Below are 27,642 nucleotides of genomic sequence, written 5' to 3'. Positions count from 1 at the left end.
GAAGTCCCAGAAAAGAAAATATTTAAACGAGGTTATTAATTCTCTGGTACATATAATAATTGCAAAAGGAGTTAGACAAGAGAAATATGTGTAAGTGTTGAGGTAGCCAGAGAAAATGTTGTGGAGACAGAACTTGAACTGAGCTGGGTCTTGGAGAGTAGATCAGAGGAAGGGATCCAACATTAATGTCCTTTGTGTATAAGCACTATATGTACATTGTCTCATCTGATCCCTAACAAGAAGCTCTGTTCTCCCCAGTTACCACGGGGAAACCGAGGCTCAAGGAAGCTATATAATTTGCCCAAGTCCACACTGCTAAGTGTGAGCTGAGACTCAAACCCAGATCTCTTTTCCACTCTACACTGCCCCTGGTTGGTAAAAAGGGCCAAGGAGAGCATTCTGGTGCAAGGGAGCAGGAGGAGCAAAGATAGGAGGCTGGAATGAGCAGGATGCCTGTTTAAAGGAGGAAATAAATAGTCAGGCATCAAGCCTTCCATCCTCTAAGGAGCAGAGGGTGGGACTTCCTAGGCAGCTCCGCCCACTGCAGAGGATTGCAACAGGGTGGGGTGGGGGTGGGGGTTTTGGGGTTCCTGGAAGGTGACTGAAGCCCATAAGGCTGGCACTATGCCCATTGTGTGGCTACAACTGGCCCCGCCCAATAGTGCTGGGGTGGGAGAGCCATGGCCCCAGAGCTAGTTCCTGGAAGTCTACCACCCCTCCCCCCCAAACACCGCTGCATTCTGGTCCTGGTTCTCTCCCAGAACCAGGCTGCCTACTGGCTTCAGTTCTGTCCCAGGTATCTCTCCACCAGAGTCTGGCTTCCAGATAGACTGTTCTCAGTTCCCAAGCCCCTGAGGCACTCTGGCGTCCAGGTTTCTAAGCTTCTATCTCCTAATAATAACAGACTCACTTTCTTATTGATCTCTTTTTATCTTCCCCAAAACTCCTTTTATCTTCTCCAAAACTCCATTATCTCCATTTTCCCCGGTGAGGAAGCAAAGCTCAGAAAGGTTGAGTTGCCCAAAGCCACGTAACCTGTGAATGCAGGGACTCAAGTCCAGGGTTTAAGGTTCAAGATCTGATCCTCCCTCATTCTACTCTACACCATGCAATCTACTGTTCTCTCTAGATTTAGAGTTAAGCTCCAGGGGTTATTTCTTCTGGACTATTCTGGACTCGTTTATCAGCCTTCATCTGTTTTGGATTCAGTGCGGGGCTCTGCTAGCAGGGCATAACTCATAGTCGCCCAGGTCTGGGAACCTCAGTCCTACCCAACTCTCTGGACCCTTTTGGCCTGAGAGTGGGGCTCAGTGTCCTCAACTCCTGAGTCAATCCTCTAAGAATTCTTATCTGTGGAAAGGAACCTCTTCAAAGACTTTTTTATCCTATCCTCACCCAAACCAGAACACAAGGAAAAACCAGTGGATGGCTTAGGAGATCTGTCTCCACCATCTGGGCCTCAGTTTATATCTCCCTTTTCTTACTTTAGTAAGAGGGGCCTCACTATTCCCTGGTCCCAGACCCCCTCCAACACCTCCCCCAGCCATCCGGGGTAACCGCCGGGCTCTGCAGCCTAGGATAACGCCCAGCCCTCCCTTGCACCCTGTGGCTGCCTCCCTTTCCGTCTGTTGAGAGAGGAAGCCAGGGGGTGGCGGGTGCAACCCTGCAGGGCACTGATAAAAGGGCCAGCCCTGCCCCCGCCCCCTGGGGCCACTGCGGTCAGCCCAGCAGGCAAGCAGGCTAGGCAACCAGCTCCTCCGGGACCTGTGGCCCTCCCCAGGTTCCACCTCTACCCACCCCACCCTACTCGGGAAGCTGGTTGCATAACGCAGTGGGGTGTTTGGCAACATTGCTTGTGGCTTGCCCTGATGCTGGTGGTGGTGTGTGCACACGCGCTGGAGTGAGGGTGGGGTGGATTGACGGGGGGTGACAACAAGCCAGCCTTTTGGGGGTGCGTGAGCAGCATAGATGGAGAATGGCATAACAGTAAAGATATGTGGTCATGTTTTTCTCCATATTCTGTCTCTGCTGCCTTTGCTGAAGCAGGAGAATCTTAGGTATCCTATCTTAGGGATAGGAAAATCTTAGGTATCCTGGCTTGCCCAGCCACAGACACTATCCAACCCATTCAGGCTCCTAATCCCCTGCTAATCTTACATCAAGCAAAAGAGATTTAAGATAGAAGGAGGTTGACTCTGGACCTCAGGAATCTGAGAGGAGGGAGCTAAAGGAATCATCCGCACCCCTGAGGGCTATAAAGAGTGTTCTGGAGGCAGGACAGAGCCTGGGAACCGCAGTAACAGACTCTTCCTATGGGAGGGGAGTGGGGTGAGGTGGGAGAGACACCCTGGCCCGTCGCCTAAATGAAGGCTGTCTGTTCACTTAGCTCAGCCTGCACGACCATGTCTGTCCCCGCAAACAAGTAAACTGCTTCAAACACATCTATGACCCGAACAAGGGATGAAATACAATCTCCCTAGTTTAACTTTCAAGACTTTACTATCTAGCCCCAGTCAAATTTCCCAGGCTTATCTTTTACTACTTCCTACCCCACACCCCATCCTAGGAAACCCAAAGTAGTCCTCTGTGTTTGATGCCCCTATGTCTTCACACCTTTGCTTGGAATACCCTTCTCCCCTTCTTTTCCTGGTAAACCCTGAGTCATTCTCCACAGCCCAGCTCAATTGTCGTCTCCTCTGTGAAGCCGGCTCTGAATTTCACCAGCAGCAGTTCAGCTCCATAGCACATTATATAGACCTTTATTACTGTAATTCCCTGCCTAGGCTGTTAATGAGGACACAGACTCTGTCTTATTCATCTTTGTGTTCCTGGAGTGGGAAACGTGGTAGATACACAATAAATATTTGTTGAATGAATGAATGAATGAGTAGACACTCAGTAAATATCCATTCATTCATTGGACAACTTGTGTTATCCATAGTTGTATCTGCAATGCCACAAATAGTGTCCTGAACTGGTAGCTTTCATTCAGTAAATGTTTGTTCACTAGCAGTAGCCTGATATCATTACTGAATCAGTCACAAGTGTGACTATCTCCACCCCTCATCCTCGCTGAGGGGCCCAAGTAAGTATATAAATGAGAAAGCTATCTGAATGCTCATGTATGTGACCCAGATTCATACCCAGGTCATCAAGAGATTCTGAACCCGCTTGTAACATGTAATGAAGCCAGGGGTCACCTCCTGCCCTACACAGATCATCCCTGTAGAATTATGATCTCCTGGGATGGGGATGGAATTCAAAACATTGAACCATGGGTTTGGCATGGGTGTTGATCAAACCCACACACACAGGCTGCAAGGAGGCTGCAAAGAGGCGGGTATCCCATTGCCTCTTGAGTTGCTTGGTTGGGTTATTGGGTTGTGGGGTGGTCCTGAGAGAGAACCGGGGTGGCTGACATAGTGGTGGAAAGGTGGGGAACACTTGGAAGACTCCCAGAAGCTATTCTTCACCAACGGGGACAGAATATTTTCATTATTTTAATAGTGAACGCAACCCTATAAGAGAACGCTGGCTGAATGCCAGCTCTGCCTTAGGGTGGCACCTGCCTGCCTCCCCAGTCTTTAACTGTTTCCAATTTAACTTGAACATCATTAGAAGAAAAAATAGAAAAAAGGTGTAAGCTGCAGCTATAAGGAGTGAAGCTAGACATAGGAAGGACTTTCCTTAGAGCTGAAAACCACTAAAAGCTAGGAGGAAGCAAGACTGTTCTCCTAGTCTCTGGAGAGAGATCTGTTTGGCTTGGGACTTGGGTTGTGAGTTTGAGGCAAATGGATGAATGAGTGACTTCTGGGGTGTACTTACTGGCCTGCCTCAGAGCTGCCGTAGGTGCTGGGGGATGGACCTGATATCCTACACACATGTCCTGGTCTGTCCAGTGTATGTGGCTGCCATGTGGCTGGGGTGCCTCGCCTGGAAGAAAGGACAGAGGGCATCTAGGGTCCCCTTTAAGGGAGGTGAATAATGTCCCTGCCGGGAGCCTCCCCCACCCCCAACTCCCCTCACACACTGACAACAAACCTGTCCAAGAAAGAGGCCTTTGTCCTAGGACATCTGAGGCTGCAGGGGGAGGGGAGAAGGCTACAGGTGAAAGGACACATCAAAGCAGCTGGCCCCTCCTCCCCCCAAAAGCTCCCCTACCCCTTGCCCAGGACCCAGGCTTTCCTGAAATAAAAGCACCGCCCTGAATGCCCACCTGCCTAACAGCTGGGATGCTAGACATCTGGTCCTTTTCTTTAGCTGCCCTCCACCTTGCCAGGACTCAGTTTCCCTGTCCCTAAGAGAGTCAAGGGGGCAAAGGGAAGGAGGTTACAACTTGTATAAAGTCTAGAGGTCACTCTGCCACGGATCATCAGGTTGGAATCCATCAGATGCATGGGAGAAACACAGAGCTGGCTGGACTCCTGGGCTCAAAAGGAGGGCTGGGAGAGGCTTGGAGCCATGTGTGCCCCCGCTGGCTGGGAGCAAGGTGGGGGCGGGGTGTGGGCAGAAACCACACCGGGCTCAAGTTTCCTCTCTTGGCCAGAAGGGGCAGGAGGAGAGGAGGGCCACGGGGAAAGGGGAGGGTTGGAGGCAGGACGGAGAACTCAGGCTGAGGGCTTCAGAGAGGAGGCTGGTGTGCCGGCCCCTGAGGTCCCCTCACTCGGCCCGAGCCTACACTCTGGGCGCTCAGCGATGGCCTGGGGGCAGGGCACGGCCCTCCCCGGTTCTCAGAGGTAGCAGGGATCCTCACCCAGAAGGTGTCAGCCCAGGCCCAGCCTCCCCAGAGACAGCACCCGGAGCCACATCTCTCTCCTCACCCTGCTTGGACCCTGCCACAGGTGCCTGAGGGGCAGGGTGGGAGGAGGATTCCAGGGGAATCCAGGGGCAAACTGGGGAGGTGAAGGAGGCAGCGGGAGAAAATAAGCAACTTGCCGAGCATTCCTAGGAGATCTCAGACCTTTCCAGGCTGCCCCTGGTTTGGGAATTTGACATCTTTGGGAATTTCTCTGGGAGAAGACCTAGATGGCTTCTTGAGCCCTCTGGGATTCTTGGGGTGAAAGGCTATGGATGGGGACCAGATAGTGGTCCCCTGAGGCACGCCTGAGGGGCTGGGGAGTGACACTGAGTAACCCTTCAGCAGGCTGGCTGCTCTGGGGCAGCCAATAGACTCTCAGGTATATGGTACCATCCTTTCCCCTACTCCGTTCTATCCCGCCGCCCTGTCCAGCCATCTGGGAGGTTTGGGGAAAGCTGAGGAATCCGAGACAGTGGATGCCTAGATCGCTGGGTAGTGTTGTTGCAGCAGGATGGGCTGCCAGGGGTAGGGGGTGCTGAGTTCTTGCCTCCCTTTGCCCGTTCTCTTCTCTGGGCCTAGGGCAGTAGGGATCAGCTGGAACTGGAAGGGAGAGGAAGGCATCCCACCCCAGCATAGTTTCTTCTGACTGGAAATCTTGGCAGCTTGGGAGGTAGAGGGCTGGGAAACAGTGGAAGAGAAGAGGTCAGGTATCACATCTGCTGGGGCTGAGATTCTCTAGTCACTGGCCCCCGAAGGACTGGAGTTGGGGGTCTAGTGACCAAGTGACAGGATGGCAGAAGCTTGTCCCTCTCTCCCTTGTTCCCATGCACCTGTTTGAGTCATGTATGCCCCCAGGAGACTGAATCTTACTGTGATCAAATCTCCCCCCCCCTACCCTGCTCACTCTCCCTCCCCACCTCTCCCCCCAGCCCCTTTTCCCTCCATTCTATTTCTTTCTCTCACTTCTGTGTGCCTCTCCCTCCTTGGGCATTCTTCCTAATCTTTCTAAATAGGCTGCTCATCTGCCACACCACACCCCAAGTTTTATTGATCCCTCCCCATCCTTTCCCTGCCTCTATTGACACCTGGAGAGGAGGGGTTGTCTAATAAGCCTCAGAACACGGTCCCAGAAAAACAACAACAACAGGGTCCCAGAGGTGAGCCCTTTCTCTGTCTCTCCCCCTTGTCAAGGTGTTAGAGCCCTGGGCTGCAGATGAGGCCAAATACCTTCATTTCCCCAGCATCCCTCCCCAGATGGTCCTCATTCTGTGTCCTGAAACATAAAGCTCCATGTCATTCTGTGTGTGCTCAGGGATTGTGATAAGTTCTTTCTGGGTAATCCCATCAGGATGAGAGTAAAGAGGGTGGGTTTTAGTCCCTGGAGGTGGTGTCCGTCCTACCTGATGTGCAATGTTGGGGAGCAAGATGCCTGTGTGACCTCAAAGTGTGGGCTAAACTGGAAAGTGGGAACCGTCTGTTGTAAAAGAAAAGGGACACAGGGAGGCATGTTCCACTTTCCCAGTATCTCTCCAGCTTCTGTACCCTCTGTGATGTTCTATTTGATCCAATTCTGACTATACCCTCCTTCCTGAGCTATACCTCTGGCTGCCAGCCCCCTGGCCCGTCTTCAGGAAGGTAGACTCCTAAGACCTGTTGAAGGTAGACTTCTTGACCTTGCTTGTTGTATAGACCTTGCTTGTTGTATAGACCTTGCTTGTTCCCACCAACCATCTCTGAGTGTCTAGGGAAAAAACAGACTACGCCTTTTTGGCCTGGTGCAAACTTGCCACTGCACCAGAGAGCTGGTTGGATTTGATCCTGAGGTTCTCCTTAACTGCCTCTTTCCTAACCTCCCGCCTCCCCCAGCAGCCCTTCTGGATTCTCATTTCCCTGTCCCAGGGTGAGGGGAAGATTAAATTCCTGGTCTTTATGAGGAGGGGCTGATATCTAGTCTCAGACACTAGGGCAGCCTAGAACCCAGCCTTGCCTGGATCAAGGGTGTGAAGCTAGGAGAAGTCTGGAGATTACTTGCCAGGTGCTCTTCTGGCTTTGCATTCTTTTAAGTCCATATGGTTGGACCAGTTTAGTCGTTTTCAAAGTAGGGTGGGCCTCTGGCATCAAAAACACCAGGCCACTTGTTAAAATGCTGATTGCTGGGTACCTGCGCCTATGAATTCAATTCGATAGGTCCAGGGTGGCTTTCAGAATTCTGTATTTTCACAAGCACCCCAGGTGAATGCAGGCCACAATAAAGTTTGTGACTGCCTGAGGCAGATGCAATCAACTGCAAGGAGGTTCTCCTTGGAGAGTCTGAATAAGACTCTTATTAGGAGAGTCTAATTTAATAGGAGAGTCTGAATAAGAAGCGATTTGCCCCAAATCATGCATCTGGAAGGCCAGAGAACCTGGTCTCCTGCCTCCTAGGGCAGGATCTTTGTACTGCACCTAAGAGTCAGATCCGGGAAACTATGAGAGACAAAACGGGATGTGTGTGTGTGTGTGTGTGTGTGTGTGTATGTGTGAAGGACTGTGAGGCAAGAGTCATTGTCCCTGCCCCCTAAACCCCTTCTCCATTCACTTTGCCTTTGGGCAATTTCCGCCAGAACCTGCGTGGGGGAAGGTGGGGTTCCGGTGTTGAAATGGCATCCTGGACAGACATAAACACCCCACCCTCTGCCCACTTGCCAAGGGCCTGTGCCTATACCAACTCCCAGCTCTGGGGATGGCAATATAACAAGGGTTAGGGTTAGGGGGCAGGGGCTAGGGGAGATCCTCCTTCGAAAGGACAATTTAAAGTTCTCACCAGTTTTGTGGTGAGTCAAAGAGTGGATCCCATATTAAATAGCTGTGATAGGCCAACCTCTTGGTGATCTAAGGTCATCCAGTCCTATGCTCTGTCCTTCTATAAGTCTCCCTCACCCACCCAGCCTGCCTGCCTTCACTTACATGGCAAAGGTAGGGTGTGGTGTCTGGCCCTAAGAGATCAGGAGGCCCCTGCCACATCTACTTGAAGTCTCTTGCCGAAGGCAGGGAGAACAGATGAGGGTGAGATGGGTGTCAGGGAATAGGGAGGTGGGATGAGGAGAGAGGTTGACAGAGAGGAGAAGATGAAGGTGGGGTGAGGGGTTGCTGAGAATGTTGAGCTATCCAAGCAGAGAGGGACCTCCAAGTTCAATTTGTCTCACTCCCTGGTTTTACAAATGAGGAAACAGAGGCTCAGAGAAATGTGATGGCTTGCCCAACATCATGCTGCTGCTCTGTGGCAGAGCTGCAGCTAGAGCCCAGATCCAAAGAAAAGGGGCTGGAGGGAAGTGTGTATTCAAGCCTCTAAAGAAATATTCCTTAGAAGAGAAAAGAGACTGAGATTCAGGACTTCCCTGGTGGCGCAGTGGTTAAGAATCCACCTGCCAATGCAGGGGACGTGGGTTCGAACCCTGGTCAGGGAAGATCCCACATGCTGCGGAGCAACTAATCCCGTGAGCCACAACTACTGAAGCCTGTGCGCCTAGAGCCTGTGCTCCGCAACAAGAGAAGTCACTGCAGTGAGAAGCCGGCGCACTGCAACGAAGAGTAGCCCCCCTTTGCCGCAACTAAAGAAAGCCCATGTGCAGCAACGAAGACCCAATGCAGCCAAAAATAAATTAAAAAAAAAAAAAAAAAGAGTCTGAGATTCCACAGAAAGAGTTGATTGATGTCGACCGCCAATAGAGTCTCGGCGTATGGAGACATGGGAGCAGGACTGGGAAGGCGCCTGGAAGGTGGGATAGGCTAGTAGAGTCGGCAACTCTAGTTACCAGACCTGACTCTGCTATTTATCAGCTTGAGTCTCAACTTCTGAATGGAACTTACAGGATCTCTGTGGAAATCAATCTCATAAACGAGTGCTTATACACCACCAGCTCGGTTCTCCACAAATGCCAAATAAGTCTTTGCTGTGGTTATTATATGACTTTAGGAGAGAAAAGACCCGTGGTTGTGTGGAGTGGTGTGTAGCCAAGATGACCCTGTGGGACACAGGGCAGAGGTCCAGTGTCTCCAGAGACCATTCCTCCTCTGCTGCCTGCTGCTGATAAACCTCTTATCTGGCCCAGGCAGGGGAGCCCAGGGCCTGGATAGGAGGAGAGGGCAGGGCTGCTATCAGTCACCAGGCCTGGGCCATATCTTAGAGAAGGGGAGGGGCTGTCTGCTTGGCTCTTCCCACAACATACTCCTTGGGGATCCCCAAGCACTCGCTCTCATCTTGGAAAGAAAAGACTGAGATCCTAAAAGTGAGGGCAGAGGAGGAGAGCAGGAGTGATCCTTGATGTTGCTGCAGGAAACAGGAAAAATAAAAAACACTGGATGATGTGACTTTTGTCCTGGCCAGTGATACAGTTTTGAGGAGTAAGAAGTAGGGGAAAGAGAAGGCATCTTGTCTGAAACGAAGATAAAAACCTACTGTGCTCCCAAAGGAACTGCCTACAGCCATAGCAGGTGAGATAGAGACAACACGGCAGAAAAAGGCTTCCTAGCTGAAGGAGTTTGTCCGATGAGTACAGCATGAATGGGGGTGGGGTGGAGCGGGGAATGAGGCATCTCCTTCCCTCAGGTGAAGCTGGAGGGAGCCTCTCCTTGGAGGAGGACAAAATTGCTGACCTGTGGCAGGAGAGGCCCTAACTCCTGTTTCTCCTTTCACACAGATTGCTGGGACCATTTGGGCTTTCGGGACCTTGGACCAGGCCCTGGCCCAGTAGGATGCCCCCGTGTCCTCCCCAGCAGAGCAGGAACAGGGTGACACAGTTGCCCACTCTGGAGCTGGGTGAGATGGAATTGACTTGGCAAGAGATCATGTCCATCACTGAGCTGCAGGTGAGTGGGGTTAGGGGGCAGGGGGAGGGGGAGGGAAAAGCAGAGAAACTGGGAGTCTGGCTGGGACTGAGGCGGGGGGCTGGAGCAAGCAGAGCCCAGGGTCTCAAGATGGAAATGTTCCAGGCACTGTAAAAGGAAGGGCTGGAGTCAGAGGGCGATCTGGTTGGAAGACCAGAGCGTTGAGGGGGAGGGAGTGTGGATGAGCAGGAGATAGGAGTGGTGGGGAAGGAAGGATCTGATTGGGGGTGTAAGCTCTCTTGGCATTCACTCTGCTTACGTCTCTCTGCCCCACCTCCTGTCCCGCCTTCCCTTCCTCACCTTCTTCTGTTCTGACCTCCTCCAATCCTGCCCATCTTCTTCCCTCATTTCCTCCCCCTGCCCTCAGCAGCGGGGGGGCCCCTTTCCCTCAGGTAGCAGAGCTGTAGTTCTGACCTTGGGAAGGGGGGTCAGACTATGCCGGGGTCCTCTCCTCCTGCTAGTTGGACAAAGGGGTGTCTGTTGGCCTAACAATGATGCCTTTGTCCCCAGCTGGGCTGGAGCAGGGTGGCTCCCCGATGTGGGTTGGGGGCCCTTTTCCAGCACGTTCTCTCCTCTTCTCTGCACCTGGGCAGGGACAGAGGGACTGAAGGGGAGAGGGCAGAGCTTGTGCCGGCTCCCCAAGGTAACTCTCAGCCCCAGACCTGGCTCTGTGCCCACCCGCTTCTCTTCCCTGCCACCATGCCTGGGCCCTCAGGATCTGCCCTAAGCCCTCTTCCCACACAGCAGCTCCCTCTGCTGGACACCCAGGGCATGGCCAGGGTCTGAACTTGACCCTTTGACCCTAGATAGCGGCAGCAGGAAAAGGGTTCCGAGGGTCATCCTGGAGACACTCCTTGTCTTCCTGAAGGAAATAAAGGGACATGAGCCATTTCAATACAGTAAGAACTTCTCCTGAAGAGGAGGGGATTCCATAATTGTTGCGTGACTTCTTGTTTAAGCCGCTTTCCTCGTGAACGAACTGTATCACAACTTTGCCAGAAGCTTTCAATGATACTCAGCACCGTTCTCTTCCCTTGTGATTATCTCACTGGGTCTTTCAGCGGGACCCAGCTTGGTTCTGAGAGAGAGCTGGTTTCTTTTCTTCCTCAGCCTGTCTCCAAACCTTTTGGTGTCTTTTCTTGCAGGGCCTAAACGCTCCAAGTGAGCCATCCTTCGAGCCCCCAGCCCCATACCCTGGGCCCCCGCCGCCTCCAAGTTACTGCCCCTGCTCAATCCACCCGGAGGCTGGCTTTCCCCTTTCTTCACCACCTTATGAGCTCCCAGCACCCACATCTCATGTCCCAGACCCCCCATACTCCTATGGCAACATGACCGTACCAGCCTCCAAGCCACTGACCCTCTCGGGCCTGCTCAGTGACCCCCTCCCAGACCCCTTGGCCCTCCTGGACATTGGGTTGTCAGCGGGGCCATCCAAGCCCCAAGAAGACCCAGAATCCGACTCAGGATTATCCCTCAACTATAGTGACGCTGAATCTCTTGAGCTGGAGGGGACGGAGGCTGGTCGGCGTCGCAGCGAGTACGTAGAGATGTACCCAGTGGAGTACCCCTACTCACTAATGCCCAGCTCCTTGGCCCACCCCAACTATGCCTTGCCACCTGCCGAGACCCCCTTAGTCTTAGAGCCCTCCTCGGGCCCCGTGCGGGCCAAGCCCACTGCACGGGGGGAGGCGGGGAGTCGGGATGAGCGTCGGGCCCTGGCCATGAAGATCCCCTTCCCTACGGACAAGATTGTCAACTTGCCAGTAGATGACTTCAACGAGCTGTTGGCGCGGTACCCGCTGACGGAGAGCCAGCTGGCACTAGTCCGGGACATCCGAAGGCGGGGCAAGAACAAGGTGGCCGCCCAGAACTGTCGCAAGAGAAAGCTGGAGACCATCGTGCAGCTGGAGCGGGAACTGGAGCGGCTGGGCAGTGAGCGGGAGCAGCTCCTCCGGGCCCGAGGCGAGGCCGACCGGACCCTGGAGGTCATGCGCCAACAGCTGACGGAGCTGTATCGTGACATTTTCCAGCACCTGCGGGATGAGGCAGGCAACAGCTACTCCCCTGAAGAGTATGCGCTGCACCAAGCTGCTGATGGGGCCATCTTCCTGGTGCCCCGGGGGACCAAGATGGAGGCCACAGACTGAGCTGGCCGGAGGGGTGGGACTGATGATGGAGGTTTCCTTCATTCTCTTCTGATAAAGGTACTCCCCAACCGTGAGGCCCAGAAGGAGCTGAGTTCTGTAGACCAGGAGGGACCACAGTGGGAAACCTGGCATTTGGAAGGTCCAAGGTGTGTTTGGTGAGGCTTGCCTGGAGGCGAGGATGTGAGGGCAGGGCTGGAATCTCTCTTCCGTGATTCAGTTTCCCAGGTCTCCAATCTCTTGTTTGAGCTTTGGTATATAAAGCATTCTACAGAAATAGCTTTCTGCTGTGTCTTCCTTCTCGAGGGAGGGTGATGAAAGGGGTGCTCCTCCGAGCTCACTGCCTGTTGGTGGCAGGGAGGTAGTTCTGCTGAGCTTGCTTCTTTCCCCTACGGCTCTGTATGAGGACGGGACACATGACGACACTTGGGCCTGAGCAGTGTGATATCTACCACCTTCACTCCCCTTCTCAGAGCCAGGGGCCATAGATGATTTGAGGAACCGCACCTTCTCGGGTGGCCCCCTACTTATAGAGCTGAGATTGATTGCTGCCAGAGCTGGCTAGACCCTCTGTGAGAGGTCCCTGAGTGTTGGGCCACTCCTTTCTCAAACTCTGGGGCACTGGAAATCCTAGAATGCCCACAGGCCGTTTTCCCCTCCTCATGCCTACTTCTACGGGACTCCCTCAGCCTGGGTCCTGATATGCCAGAGCTCTCTCAGAAGACTGAGTGAGCTGCTCTTGATTGGAATGAGAGAATTTGATTGGACACCCAAGTTTCAGGGGATTTCACACCCAGGTCTGGGTAAAGTCTGCTCCACAGCAGAGCACAGTATGCATTTCAGTGAACTCTTCCATCTCCCTGGTTACATTAGACAGATGTTACCCAATTCTTGTTTTGGTGCCTCCGCCCCTCTTTCTAGATCCTTGAAGATCTAGGGCCTTATTTTTTCTTAGAACACAACTAAGTTTCAGAATCTTAGCCACACGGATCAAAGTCCAGTCAAACCTCCACACACCTTCATCTCCTTGCTTGGAATTGGGGTGGTTCCCAATCTTCCCAATCAGTAAATTATATAAATTACCTCTGGTGTATTTTGTTTCTCTTTACACTTCTATTCAATTTTACTAGTTCCATTTCAATACAGAAACCATACTTCCAAGTTTTGATATTCATTACAGTCGTGAGACAAAAAAGCAGACAGAAGTGATCAAAGTGGAATCTTCATGCCTACAGATTCAGAAAAAAAGTGGTCTCTAGGGAATGAAAGCTTCCTATTCCTAATAGATCTGAAGACAGTCCAACCTGTCAACTTTCTCAAAAACCTGAACATGTGGGATCAAGTAGTAATGAGATTAGTTGTCAAGTAGTGAGATTAGTTGTTCAATTTGATTAGTTTGCTTAAGGGCTATCAGAATGAAGTTTTTCATTCTAACCAAACTCACAAAGATGGTTAATTCACAGGCAAATTTAAACATTCATTCAACCAATATTTACTAGGCACCCAATAAGCTTAGGTATCGTTCTAGGCATTGGAGGTAGTGAACAGGAGACACTTCTCATGGAGTACACCGTAGCGGGGAAGACCCTCAGATACACATATTTAACAGTAACTAAGGCCAAAGACGGGAAGGGTGGTCACAAGAGTTTGAACAAGGTATTTATCTTCCTACAGGTTCTCATTTAAAAACTAGGGAATTTACTTTTCAGCAAACTGGTAGCCTCAGTTGTCCTATCCCTCCAAACCATTGTTGTATAATCAGAGAAGCCTCATTCAGTAAATGGAGATTCTTACTTGTAATTCTGGTAGTAAGATAACTGACCTATGGATTCACACACTTCATTCCCTTTTATCAAGGATGGAAACTGAGGCTAGATAATGACCTTTCCTGAGGATGGTAGAAAAAATATAAACATTTCCTAGAGTTCAACTATTGCTTTAAAATATTTTTAGGTTCATTACCTTTGAGAAGGTAAAGAACTTCCTTTACCTTCTTACCCTTGGCTCAATATTTTTGAAGCCTGAAATAACTGACCAATTAAATATTTATTCACCCAAGATGAGATCCACTATGCCCCTCAGGAACTGAACAGATAAGCGCAGTTCCCAGAAGAGACTCAAATTCAACAGCATCTGCCAGCCTTTACTACAACTTGATTTTCCCTTGCCAAGAGAGCTACAAAAAGGACCTATTCAAGAGGAGCAGTAGCGAACAGCTCACTTCCAACTGGGTCGAGATTTACTCCTGCAGCCAAAGAAAACCAGTTTCTGATTTCACTAAACCATGGATGCTGATGGGACAAACTTTAAAAAATAGTAATACATAGTATTAGAATCACTTCCAACAAACCCAGTACTTCCTCCATCTGAATTAACACACGGCTGTGCTTAAAGCATTTATAACGCAGTTTTCTTTCAACAGCTTACAGTGACTACAGGGAAAAACACTGGTAAGGAATGAGGTTAAATTCTGGTTTACCATTAACTCCTGCATTTCCCGTTCTCAAACTTGATCTAGTAAAGAACATGCACTATCTCAAATTATTTACCATAAACATCATGAAGAAGACATAGAAAACAAGAACCAAAACCAAGTTAAATGCATTTTATTTTTAAAAAATCCATTCACAAAATTGAATGATTCAAGCTGCACAGCAGCTAATGACTACTGCATGGCAGTGAAAATGAAGTGCACAGTGGCTCAGATAAAGGTCCTCATAAGGATGGTCCTGCAAAAAAGAAAAAAGTATATACATAAGTAGCTGAAAGATGCTACAATTATATCCACTCTCTTTACTGAGAATCCCATTGTTTTAATAGCTTTTTGCTGGCTACAGTCTGTCAGATCAGATAATAGAAAACAAATTACGAGATCTTAATTTTTTAGTTCTGAGGCACAGCTTGCCGTTTTACTGTAGGAATACTAAGCACTGTTACTATATAAACACCTACCTTTTGGCCATGAGCTTGAACTGGAATTTTGTTTGTTAAGAGTTGCTAAGCCTGTGGTAGCACACTCCTCCCTAGAAAAGTAAACAGCCTTTAGAACTAGCTTTTCTCAGAGCCAAGTTCCATCTCAGGCTAAACCCTCCCACCTCCCACTAATGGTCCACCCACCCTCCCACCAGCATTCTGGGGAAGATTCTAATACATTACTTTGAGCCATTGTTTTAAGTTAATAGGTCAAAAGATAAGAAATATAAAAATTAAAGGGTAAGAATGTATCACTATACAAGTAATTAAAGTGCTCACTTCCTTCAGTTGGGAGCCACCAAGAATAGGGTGTCAACTTAAAGCAATTCATTTCCAGAAAAACCAAGTTCAGCTTAACTGGACTAGTTTTGGCTCAATATATTAAAGAAAATATGAGAGAAAGCTGGATTTTAGAGAGCTATATGGATGTAAGTAAAATCTGTTCTTACCTACCAGCATAGCAATAAAACCTTTTCTCCTGGTTCTGACTGCTAGGTCTAAGAGTCAGGTGTGCCTTACTCTTGTCTCCCTCCTTCCTTGCGATGGTCACTGAAACTTCACTCCCTCCTAGCTTTCATGGAGCGTGCCGTGGCCTGCCCCTGGCTTATCTGTACTCTACATACCACAAGTGTCTACTCTCAGCTGTAGAGTGTCTGACCTCGGAGCCATTCGCGCTATACTTGCTAGCAGTTCCTAGTAGCTGAACATCTCTCCTGGATCTTTAAAGGCATTGTCACGAATCCTGAGGTATCTGCAAACTCCCTCAATAGTTAAGGTTCCACCTGCCATTGCAAACTCAGCCAGTATCAAGCCCATGGAACTATTATCCACGCTTTCCCACCCACCTCCACCTCCCACCCAACCCCACCCAACCCCCTCCCCAAACTTCCAAGTAACACACCCATGGGATGGAATACACAGTCCTAGTGATAAACAAATTTCTATTCTACTAAGTACAATGGCACTGAAATTGAGGGTACCAAAGGGAGGGCTCAAAGGAAGCTATGTACAAATAACAATTAGATATTAAGTAAACTGTTATAAAGGTTTAGAAATCATTTTCTATACAATCAACATTTTAGAATGTTTGTGTCACCTTGTGCCGTATTTAAAGGAAAACTGCAGTTAGCGTGAATTAAAGTAGATAATATGGCTCACCATATCAACAAATTTTTATCTCCATACAGAAAATTACTAGTGTGTCAATCCATAAACCTATATAAAGACCCACCCAACCAGAACAAAAACCGCAGTTTTCCTTTAATGTAAACCTGTTTTTGTGTTAAGAGTAAGTTCCTTACTGGTACTGGTCAGTTTAAAAAGGTCTCCCCAAAACTTCTAATTTGTGGATTTATGGGGTGGCATTAGCCAGCATCTGGTTTCTATTCTCTGGCAGAGTTTTGAACTTGAATTGTGATAGAAGCATTCAACATTATCAGGGGTAGCGGGTAGGGAAGGTCCAAAGCTCTGCCAGTCCCAAATCCATACAGTTGTCATTCCATTCAAGAGGGTATTAAATTGTTTATTTATTACACATGATAATGGATGATACACAAGCTTCATTCCCATCTATATCTGGTACCATAATCCAATTTAGATATATTGCATAGAATGTGCCAACAATCATATTAATAATCAAAAAACTCCATGAATTTGCTTGGGTGACCCTTTTCACGGTGAACTCCAGGTCACAACGCAGTTAACTGTCAGTTCAACTACACCAAGGTTTCGGAAGACAATAGCTTCTCCACCAAAGCAGGTTGTAAATAAATTTTGAATGGAACCTGGCATCACCCTGAAGGAATACTAACTTCACACTGTTGGGGTAGTTTACCAAAATGGCTTCAGAGTAGACTAACTTTACACAGCACATTTAAAAAAAAGACACATTTATTCAGCGTCATGATCAGACTATTACATTTAGCAATCAACAGCATGGGTGCAAAAAAAAAAAAAAAAAAAAAAAAATCTACATTAAAACCCTTTGTTGGAATGCTTTACACTTTCCACAGAACAGAAACTAAAATAACCTGTTATACAATTAGTCACAAATACAGTCCTCGAGTTTTTTTGCCCATACACATGAGTATTGTCTAAAACATGTCTTCTTTGTAGCAGCTAGGCCCTGCCACCACTGTGCTTGGCTGAGTTCACAAATCTGTTGTAACCTGTAGCTTCCCTGTCACTTCTCTGGCTCTCCTCTCCTGCTAAGCTTTGTTTCCTGTTGAACAATATGGAATAAAGTTGTTAATCTAAACATATTAACACTCAAGGCTACAATCCAATAGCAAGTTGTTTCCCACAAATTTTGCTGATCTGAATATTAACTTAATATCCACAATTTTATTGTAATTATAATGTTAACTATGTTTCACTGCTCAGCTACATTAGGGTTACTGTGTTCATTATCAATTACAAGAAAATTAAGTGGAAACAAAAAAAGGTGTTCACTTACCTGGCAGTAATCAAAACCTTCTGCCACTGCCATAGCTACTGCTGCTGCTGGAACCACCATAGCCACCTAAGAACAAATTTGTTCCCTTAAGCTTTAAAAGTATGAATAATAACGGTAATGCTTTTATATTTGGGGCTTTCATATTTGTATCGTATAAGTTCAAATTCACAAGTTTGGGCTCACATGATTTTCCTAACTGAACTACAAGTAACCACTTAAAATTTCCTCAAGATTTTAAATTGTCAGCTTTTTTCCTGCACCTGCATTGCCTAAAGGTCTAATATTTTCCTCAACAGTACTAGTTTAGCCCTCCAATACCACATATACACCATACCTTGGTTTCGGGGTTTGGCAAAGTATTGGCCTCCACCACCATAGGGGCCAGAACTTCTGCCTCCAAAGTTTCCTCCTTTCATGGGTCCAAAATTTGAAGATTGATTGTTGTAACTGCCAAAATCATTGTAGCTTCCACCACCTCCAAAATTGCTTCCTAAGAATGGAAAAGAGGGCCTTTATCTGTTACTCGGGGAAAATGAAAAATTCTGGTGTTCAAAGTAAAAAAGTTCCTTGATCTGCCTTGCTCCCAAAACTGGTGGCTCCAATGTTTATCTTTGTATTTTATCCTTTCTGGGCAAGGCATTCAGTTGAATAATCCAATAATTAAAAAAAAAATTTACCCAAACTCACCACAGTATAGCAAAATGATATATTCTCTTGCCTTGAAGACCTTTACCCATCCAGGGGCACGGCAAACACATGCTGGATACATCAACTAAGTGCCTGAGACCCCAAGAGTTAAGACACTAAATCCTGCTAGAATCTAATCTAATTCCAATTGAAGACACCACTATCCACTTATCCATCTATCTATTGGGAGTGAGGCGGCCCCAGCTTAAAGCTAGGAGGAGGTAGCATTGCAAGTCCGTTAAAAAAGTACCATGCAGCGTTAACACACAAGCATCAAGTCCCCATATGGAAAAACTCTAAAAGGCTAATCTAGCTATTGCACCAGTACTTGGATCACTGGATACCTACCACTACCACCGCCAAAGCCGCCTCCGCCTCCTCCGTTGTTATAGCTGTCACTCCCGCCATAGCCACTGCCCTGGTTTCCATAACCCTGTCCACCACTTCCATAGCCTCTGCTTCCTCCAGAGTAACCAGGGCCGCCTCCTCCATAACCACCTACAAGAATACAATTCTTCTCAATAAGACAAAAGTATTCAACAGTCAAATTCTGTGCTAGCATGACAGCTAAAAACCTGCTCACAACATGCTATTAGGTCAAAATTGAGCTTATCATGCACTAAAGTTTTAGTCTCTATTAGCCTATTCTAAAGGTTGCCAAAACTTTTTATCTGTAGTTCCTTAAATAAAACCAACAAAACTTACCATCATTACCAAATCCGTTATAGCCATCCCCACTGCCACCATATCCACCACCACCGCGGCTGCCACCAAAGCCACCTGGAGAAAAGCAGAATTAAAAAAAAAAAAAAAAAAAAAACAGGTTTGAAGTATGTGGATCGCATACAAGTCACCCCCTTTTAAGTCTAAACTTTAGGCAGCATTAAATCAGTGTATTATTTCCGTATGCAAGACTAACTACCGGTTAGTGAGAAGCCGGAACTACATCTGGATTAAAATGTAACTTTGGATAAGTCATCTGGGGGTAATTATAATTTTACCATTAACTCTTATTAGTAAACTATAACCACACATACCTCGACCACTGAAGTTTCCTCCACGACCAAAGTTGTCATTCCCACCGAAACCACCTCCACGACCACCACCAAAGTTTCCAGAACCACTTCGACCTGAAGAGACAAATTTTAAGTGTTAGGCTGTACAAATTGGAATTACTCAAAATTATGTTTAAGATTTAATTAAGTAACAAACTCACCTCTTTGGCTGGATGAGGCACTAGCCATCTCTTGCTTAGATAGGGCTTTCCTTACTTCACAGTTGTGGCCATTCACAGTGTGGTATTTCTGAACTAAAAAAATTTTAAGATAAAGAAAACACCAACTCAGCATTTAGAATACAGCACGGATTTCAGAACCCTTAGCAAATGCCAGCCACCTGATACTTACTGACAATCTTGTCTACAGAGTCATGGTCATCAAAGGTTACAAAAGCAAAGCCTCTCTTTTTGCCACTGCCTCGATCAGTCATGATTTCAATCACTTCAATTTTCCCATACTGTTCAAAATAATCTCTTAGATGATGTTCCTCAGTGTCTTCTTTAATGCCACCAACAAAAATCTTCTTCACAGTTAAGTGGGCACCAGGTCTTTGAGAATCCTAACATGAAAAAAATTAAGTTAACTTATATTAACAAAACCTATCCACAAGTTATGAATTTTAAGTTTGTTACACCCCCAAATGTTAAGTCCCCCTGGTGGCACACTTCCAAATGACTAAAGGAAGGGGGAAAAAAAGATCACTTACTTCTCTTGAGACGGCCCTCTTTGGTTCCACCACTCTTCCATCCACCTTGTGTGGCCTTGCATTCATGGCCGCATCCACCTCCTCCACAGTAGCATATGTGACAAACCCGAAGCCTCTGGAGCGCTTGGTGTTCGGATCCCTCATTACCTTTAATGTTTAATACGTGGTAAGCCCCCAGAAGCTACTGCCTTTTCTACCTTAAGTAAGGCAACAGGAGACTTTTTACCAACCCTTTGTCTGAAGCCCTTCGATTTCCCACTAACCATCTAAAGTTAATCTACCAATTGGGAGATTTTTAATCAGCTAAAGCCACACCTTACTTAAAACCATAATCCCATTAGCATTCAGACAGTAACTACAGCAAGCTAAGCCAGAGAAATCAAGGAGTTCTACGGTCCTTTGTCTCTTTCAAGTCTTACCACACAATCTGTGAGCGTTCCCCACTGCTCAAAATGGCTCCTCAGACTCTCATCGGTTGTTTCAAAGCTCAAACCTCCGATGAAGAGCTTCCGCAGCTGTTCGGGCTCTTTGGGTGACTATGAGTTGGGGGAAAAAAAGCGGTAAGTGGGGCTATAACGCAAAACACCTTCCAGTTACAAAAACCAAAACTAAAACTAGATAGCAACGTACGAAACACTTATTGTTCCTTCTGGTCGCAGCAAGCCACGTGCTTCTCCGCACTGGGGGAGGCGGTATGTTGGGTGCTGGGTGGGCCGAGAAGCGCCGAGCGCATGCGTCCCTCACTCCATTCGACGCACGCGCAACAAAAGGACTAGGAGGGAGGAGTACATCGCCAATATCGACTACAAATGCTCTTTAAGAAAGTCGCCCACTGAGACAAGGTAAAAAACAGATTGAATGTGCTTAAGAGTTTTGCAAGGTGGACCGAGCCTGCGTGATAGCGAAGGGTTGCAGGACGGCAACCTCATGGCGAAGAGGACAAAATGGCGACCTCAACTTAGGGAGGGGTAGGCCCTGGCAGCGACCGAATAACTGCTGAACCGGCTGGGGCAAGCAGCCAAACTAGGCCGAACCCTACTGAACTCAGGAAGGCGCGAGAAAGAAAATTTAGCTAGAAAAAGCATCTTACTCACCTCTGACTTAGACATGACGGCAGTGGAGGGGGAGAGACGTCAACGATGCTCACTCGGCGGCGTCCACGGGCAGAAAGAAGTAATCTACCGAACGTATCTGCCAGCCTACCTTCGGCCTCGCTCTTTTATCCCGCCTCCTCGCTTTCAGCATTGGTAGACTCCGCCCCTGAGTAGCTCTGATTGGATATTTGAAATTGCTTCCCCCTACTATTGGTCTCTTGTACTGCAGTGCTGTGTAACGTCATCCGTTTGGGCGTTCTACGCAGTCTCCACCCCCCGGGAGGGGGGTCTATGGGTTCCCGAGTAATATTATTCTTAACTAGTCTGATTGGCTAGTCAACCAGTCATTCATGTTTGAATGCACTTAGGGTAACTAGATAACTTTTTAATTCTCTATGCTACTAATTTTATGTTCAGCTCATCTGGCAAACCATGATTAATACTATGTATCAGAAAAGTAGTTAGCCTGTAACAATTTTTGTTTTTGGCAGCGACTGCCTGCTGAGCGCATGTGTAGTAAAATGGCGAGTTTACGCAGGCGCGTTAAGAAGTTCCGCCTGGCGCTTGGAACACGTGAAATGGCGGGCAGGAGACAGCGGCGAACCTAAGGCGCCTGCGTAGTGGCGGGAGTTGGGCCCCTTTTTGCGCAGGCGTAATGGGCGGGGAAAGGGTCCAGTCCCAGGATTGGTCGTGCAGGCGCAGGGAAGGATCCGTTTTGGCGGGCGGTTGGCGTTGCGCAGAACGCGGCGGCAGCGGCGGCCTGTGGTCCGGCCTCACCACCGAGGAACAGGGGAGACGTTAGCGTGTGTGATCGGTCTCGATCCCGGGTAAGTGGCGGACAGTCTTGCCTACGCATACGAGGTCTTGAACCGACTCCAGTTGGCCCCGTTATTGTGTGAAATGAATGGACCGCGGGGTGGGGGCTAGTGAAGGGGGAGCGGTAGGTCCACCCAACCAATGGAAGAACAGGGGCGGGATGTTTTAATCCCCGTAGTTTCTGTGGAGCTTTGCAGCCGAAGAGTTTGACTGGCGAGTGAATAGGCCAATTGGGTCCGCCTTTAGCTGCCGACTGACCGGTCCTTGGGCCATCGGTATGTGGGAGGCGGGCTTTCTCGTCCTGAGCAGCGGCTCACTGAGCCAATGAGCACGAAGCGCGCGGTAGGTTGGGCTCCTCCAAGAGGCAGCGGTTTGACTCCAATGGGGGATGCGGCAGTTGGGCGGTTAAATGGATGGACCAAATCTGGAGCCAGTAGGCGGACAGCTTACGGAGAGCGCTCGGGCTGACCGTCCAATCAGCGCTCCAAAAGAGGGAGGTCTTAGATTTGGGGATGCAAGGATGGGGAGTCACTGCCTGCGATGGCGCGAGGGGGTGGGTATTTTATTCACAATGACTTGAACGAAGCCGTTGGGTCTCTAGGCCACACACTTCTCTGGTAGGGAACCTGTAAGTTTGCTACTATATTTCTCGAGTTTGGCTTTATTTCCCCATTTAGGTACATCCCACCATCCAGCAATGTTTAGGTTTTGGGGAGGGGGGGGAACAAGGGAGGTCTTTTGACTTTGAGAACTCGCTTCTTTAGAAAGACTGACTTGAAATGTTAGAGCGAATAGGATAAATCTTTGTATTGTTGTGGAAAGGTACGCAAGAAAAATCAACATAATAGTAATCATATTTTCACGGACAAAGAGATTTGTAAATCCACAGGAAAAGTTTTGGAAAGCTACATACCAAAGCGTGTTACCTCTAGGGATACAGTGGGATGGAGACAGGTCCGATCTCCAATGTTTAAGTCTTTGCAGGGATAATAATTTGTGATTCAAGTTAAATTTAAAAGCCAATTGTTTTTGTGTTTTCAGTTATAAGGAAGTACTTCTCAACACCTCCTTACTCCTTACACCTCAAAAAAGTTCTATTTTTCCATTAAGAACTAAGGTGATCCTCTGTTTAAAAATACAAATTTTAAAAAGGTAGCTTTTTTTGAGTACTTAGTATTGATACCTGCTAGGCATTATGCTAAATGCTTTGCAAGCATTGTCCATGTCCCCAATGCCTTTATCTTAGGCTCTTCTCTGTGGAACTTTTCTCTCCATGTATTATCTCTTTCTTTACACCATTACAGATCTCCTAAGCCCTTTCTGCTGTTCCATTGAGGATATCTGGATTTGGATAAAAAGGAGGTTGCTTAAGGAGGATGATACTTAGGGTGTTGGAGAAAGGAGGACTCATCCATCACCTGGGTTATTTTTTTGCCTTTTGATTATATTTCCTTCAAAGTATTTTATATGCAGTTCATATCCTGTTAGTAATGCCAATTCTTATAAGTCCAGTGTATTTTAGTAAAACAAATTTTCATTGCATATTGGCTGTATCAGACTCTATACTGTTCTATTATTTACTGATTTATTTAGTGTCAAGAGAAAAATGTTTAAATACTGTAATAAGTTGAAATACATATGAAGTTTTCTTATGAGTAGAGACCTTTCTGACATTGTACAAAAGGAAGATGATTTTAGATGAGCTTATCGTGAACCAGAGGAGAGATTTTCATGTTCTCTGGCACTTGGAAAAGGAAAACCTATTTTGTATTTGCTTCTGGACTATTCGTAGGTATGCTAATAATGCAGCTACTTAGTTTATAAGAACTAAAGTGAAATAGATTAAGGGTATCTGTCCCTAATTTATTTAGGTTTGAAAGGAATACAATCTTGATCTACTACAGGGTTTCTCAAGGTCAGCACTATTGATATTTTGAGCCTGATATTTTGAGTCTTCCCCCCACACCCCCACTTGTGACAATCAAAATGTCACCAAATGTCCTGGGAGGGAGGGGTGCAAAATCTCCACTTGAAAACCATTGATCTGAAATGACAGATGGTAGAGTTGATTATCTTGTCAAAATCTGTTATTTTGCCAATTGGAATTTAGAGGGAGAAGATGGGTGAAGTGTTTAGGAAGTGTCCTTTGGTAAATGGATCACTAAATCCTCATGATTATCTCTTCAGATATAGCGTGATCATTGTTTGATTGGATAAAAGCAAAATTTCATTAAGGTTTTTACCATTTCTTACAATTTGAACGTTGATTGCATCTTGTGTGTGTTTGGCTTCCTAAAATAATGGCAAATATGTTTTTGAAGAAGGTAGACTTTGCTTCAGATGCTTATTCTCATTTGACTTAATCCTGTTTCCTTTAAAGTTTCATTATGCAAATGTGCAAAGCACTCTGACATTTTCTTTTTTTTTTAATAAATTTATTTATTTATTTTTGGCTGTGTTGGGTCTTTGTTGCTGCACGCGGGCTTTCTCTAGTTGCGGCTAGCGGAGGTTACTCTTCGTTGCAGTGTGTGGGCTTCTCATTGCGGTGGCTTCTCTTGTTGCGGAGCACGGGCTCTAGGCACGCGGGCTTCAGTAGTTGCGGCACGCAGGCTCAATAGTTGTGGCTTACGGGCTCTAGAGCACAGGCTCAGTAGTTGTGGCGCACGGGCTCAGTTGCTCCGGGCATGTGGGATCTTCCCGGACCAGGGATCGAACCCGTGTCCCCTGCATTGGCAGGCGGATTCTCAACCACTGCGCCACCAGGGAAGCCCCTCTCTGACATTTCCTTATCTACAGTACTCTATTTCATTTTCTTAAAAGCACAGGTCGATTGCTGCTGATCTGATTTTTCAGTTGTGTAGAGACCCTTACACTGGGAGAAAAGAAATACTGACTGAAAAATAGGTAACCAAATCATGCCACCCTAGATTACTCTGAATAGATTCATCTCATCTCCAGCCCCACCTACATGGCTGTAATCAGTGACCCCTTATTTGATGTTTTTTTAAAAATTTTTTTCTATTTTTTAATTAATTAATTAATTTTTTGGCTGCACTGGGTCTTTGTTGCTGGGCACGGGCTTTCTCTAGTTGCAGCGAGCAGGGGCTACTCTTCATTGTAGTGCTCGGGCTTCTCATTGTGGTGGCTTCTCTTGTTGCAGAGCACAGGCTCTAGGCGCACGGGCTTCAGTAGTTGTGGCACGTGGGCTCAGTAGTTGTGGCTCACGGGCTCTAGAGCGCAGGCTCGGTAGTTGTGGCACATGGGCTTTGTTGCTCCACGGCATGTGGGATCTTCCCGGACCAGGGCTCCAACCCATGTCCCCTGACTTGGCAGGCGGATTCTTAACCACTGCGCCACCAGGGAAGTCCCGATTTGATGTTTTTAATGGTATATTTTAATTTGAAAAATATCAGGACTGGAAGCTAGACTTTTTGGTTTACTGTGGTGTGCAAATAAAAGTTGTTTGTTTTATTGGAAATTCTCTTACAGTGTCATAGTTAATAGGTCTGATAAACATTTCTTTCTGGTGGGGAAATTTTGGTGGGTAATTTTTCATTGAAATTCTGAGACTATCACATTGAAAATCCTAGGTGTAGACTTTTATTTCTTGCCTTTAGAGAACCTGGTTTGGTTGTTAATTTGTTCCTCTCTGTTAACAATATAAAATGCTGAGCCTTTGTTATAAAGATTAAATTTCAGGCACTTGCACTTAGAATTTAGAAGCATATTATTGCATCCAAACATGAAATGATTATTCACTAAAAGGGAAAATAACACATCTTCACTGGTCTGTCTGAAATACAGTAAGTAGAAAGCTTCTGTCTGGGCAGGAGGTGAGCAAGATGATAATTGGGGAAAGAGAAAGAAAGAACATACCTCTGAAGTGACTGGATTTTTATATTATCTAGGGAAGTTCTGGTGATTTTCAGTGCCCTTGACAGTACCTCTGGAAAAGAGAGAAAGGTATCCAGGGTACAAAGGTTTCTGAGGAAGACTACTATTTTTTGCTTTTATCAAGGTATTTTATTTAACCACATAGCATGATTTATATATCTTATTGAAATAACCCATTTAACATCCCCTGGTAAAGCATTTTTTCTTGTCCTTTTACTTGGTCTATTTTTATTTCCGTTTACCTTACGTGAAATTGGGCCTAAATGCTCTGGATGTTGATTTAAAAAGCAATAAATTACAGTGTGAGATATCACAACTGACTTAGTATGGCTGATATTTACACATTGTTATCTATGAACTTGGACTCTGGGCAGTTGTCTTTTTTCCCTGACATAAACTTTGATTTTCCTTCCCTCCTTGTAGAGGATGGCTTTAGCTGATCATCGTACTAATGGGAAGGAGTCCAGGTCATCCTGAGAAGAGTTGGCTTGTGCAGAGTCCAGGACGCAGATTTGTTGGATTTCTGTAAGCCACTCGAAGCCACGTGTTCATTTCTGATGACAACTTTACACTTGTGTTGGCAGAACACCCACAGTGACAACTGTTGCCCATGTTTAGTCTGTTCGGGAGCTCTACCAGCTAGCATGTTTGGGGGAAGACCTACACTGTTCTTGTTAGAAGCTGTGTAAATATTAGATCTTTCTGAATTTATCTTCTCAGATCTGCCATAATTTTAGATAAATTGCATCCTGTGATCGCCTCAACTTACGCTTTGAAATGAAAGATTAAAGGGTTTAGGCATTCTTTGGGTCATTTAAAGTACAGTTCTTTTTGCATCAGTAATTGGTTTTATATATGTCCGGTTTATGATTTTTAAAATTTTATTTCCCCTGTGTCTTGGTATCTTGTGGCTGCAATTACCACAAACCTGGTGGCTTCAAACAACAGGAATTTATTCTCTCGCAATTCTGGAGGCCAGAAGTCTGCAATCAAGGTGTTGAGCCCATTCTGGAGGTCCTATGGGAGAGTCCCTTTCTTGCCTTTCCAGCTTCTGGTGGTTGTCAGTTTTCCTTGGCTTATGGCCTCATCTCTCCCTGCTCTGTCTTCATGTTGCCTTCTCTGTGTGTCTGTCTCAGAACTCCTGCCTCTCTTAAAAAGATACATGTGATTGCACTTAAGGCCCAGTGATAATCCTGGATAAATTTCTCCTTTCACATCTTTAAATCACATCTTTTGCCATGTAAAGTAATATTCACAGGTTTGAGGGATTAGGTCACGGATAACTTTTGGAGGGCTATCATTCAGACTGTTATACCCTGGTTCTCTAACCCCTATGCAAATAAATTTTACCTAATTCAAAAAAGGAAAGGTTATTTTTAAAAATGAGGGGCAGCTGGGGGCAGGGGAAGGCTCAGGAGACCCAAGTGAGCCATTTGACCTCTTCAGTCCTTAGTTTCTTTTTTCTTTTTGGCTGTGTTGGGTCTTTGTTGCTGCACACGGGCTTTCTCTAGTTGTGGCAAGCGGGGGCTACTCTTTGTTGCGGTGCGTGGGCTTCTCATTGCGGTGGCTTCTTGTTCCAGTGCGTGGGCTTCAGTAGTTGTGGCTCACAGGCTCTAGAGCTCAGGCTCAGTAGTTGTGGCGCATGGGCTTAGACGCTCTGTGACATGTGGGATCTTCCCGGACCAGGGATCAAACCCGTGTCCCCTGCATTGGCAGGTGGATTCTTAACTACTGTGCCACCAGGGAAATCCCAGTCCTTAGTTTCTTATATGGAAGAAATTGGATAGGTGAGAACTAATAGCCCTCTAGACCTAAGACTTTTATGAAGTGACTCCTAAATTGTCTTGGAGTTTATTTTTGAAGTTAATTTTAAATGCAAATCAAGAACTCATTCTTATATTTTGGGCCAGTGTAGTCCACTGGTGGTTTTGCCTAGGACTTGAGGGACAGAAGACTTTGTTGGCTGCTTGTCAACTTCTCAGGGTGTTAACACAGGATAACAAACTGTACTTGTTAATTGTGTGTGATTTTCTAAAAAGAATGTAATGGACTAGCTGGACCACTTTTCACTCATTCTAATGAGGCTGTGGACTGTGTAGTCTGGATTTCCTATCCAGTAAGAATAGTTCATCAAATTTAAACACTTACAAT

At 46.9% G+C, this 27,642-nt stretch overlaps 3 protein-coding genes across 6 annotated transcripts in view; 2 read left to right on the top strand and 1 right to left on the bottom strand.

Annotated features, from left to right (window-relative positions):
* The first annotated feature begins 9,197 nt into the window (after positions 1 to 9,197).
* NFE2 (nuclear factor, erythroid 2) lies at positions 9,198 to 11,893 on the top strand. The gene is made up of 3 exons (XM_059934633.1): positions 9,198 to 9,271; positions 9,478 to 9,646; positions 10,810 to 11,893. The coding sequence occupies exons 2-3, from the start codon at positions 9,533 to 9,535 to the stop codon at positions 11,809 to 11,811; spliced, it is 1,116 nt and encodes a 371-aa protein (XP_059790616.1). The 5' UTR covers positions 9,198 to 9,271; positions 9,478 to 9,532; the 3' UTR covers positions 11,812 to 11,893.
* A 2,505-nt stretch (positions 11,894 to 14,398) lies between these two features.
* Positions 14,399 to 20,890, bottom strand: HNRNPA1 (heterogeneous nuclear ribonucleoprotein A1). 2 transcript variants are annotated; one of them, XR_009505395.1, is made up of 12 exons: positions 20,782 to 20,890; positions 20,107 to 20,223; positions 19,688 to 19,834; positions 19,330 to 19,540; positions 19,140 to 19,232; positions 18,961 to 19,053; positions 18,629 to 18,703; positions 18,272 to 18,421; positions 17,571 to 17,726; positions 17,237 to 17,302; positions 14,761 to 14,831; positions 14,399 to 14,537 (listed from the first exon to the last, which is right to left on the bottom strand). XR_009505395.1 is itself a non-coding variant. In XM_059936065.1 (11 exons), exons 1-10 carry the CDS (start codon positions 20,794 to 20,796, stop codon positions 17,247 to 17,249), a joined length of 1,113 nt encoding a protein of 370 aa, XP_059792048.1. In that variant the 5' UTR covers positions 20,797 to 20,890; the 3' UTR covers positions 16,913 to 17,002; positions 17,237 to 17,246. The 2 variants fall into 2 exon arrangements, 1 of the variants encoding a protein (XP_059792048.1); XM_059936065.1 differs by lacking the exons at positions 14,399 to 14,537; positions 14,761 to 14,831 and adding an exon at positions 16,913 to 17,002.
* CBX5 (chromobox 5) overlaps positions 20,462 to 27,642 on the top strand; it is a 36,455-nt gene continuing 29,274 nt past the window's right edge. The window contains exons 1-2 of one of the 3 annotated variants that reach the window (XM_059936069.1): positions 21,429 to 21,608; positions 25,915 to 26,016. The gene's annotated coding sequence lies outside the window, so the exon portion shown is untranslated. Of the gene's footprint in view, positions 20,530 to 21,428; positions 21,609 to 25,914; positions 26,017 to 27,642 lie in introns of those variants that run through there. The other 2 variants (XM_059936071.1, XM_059936066.1) reach the window with 2 other exon arrangements.

Source organism: Balaenoptera ricei, chromosome 10 (assembly GCF_028023285.1).
Source record: "Balaenoptera ricei isolate mBalRic1 chromosome 10, mBalRic1.hap2, whole genome shotgun sequence".
NCBI lineage: Eukaryota > Metazoa > Chordata > Mammalia > Artiodactyla > Balaenopteridae > Balaenoptera > Balaenoptera ricei.
The sequence above is the reverse complement of the archived record's forward strand: the minus strand, read 5'-3'. Positions and strand labels throughout refer to the sequence as shown.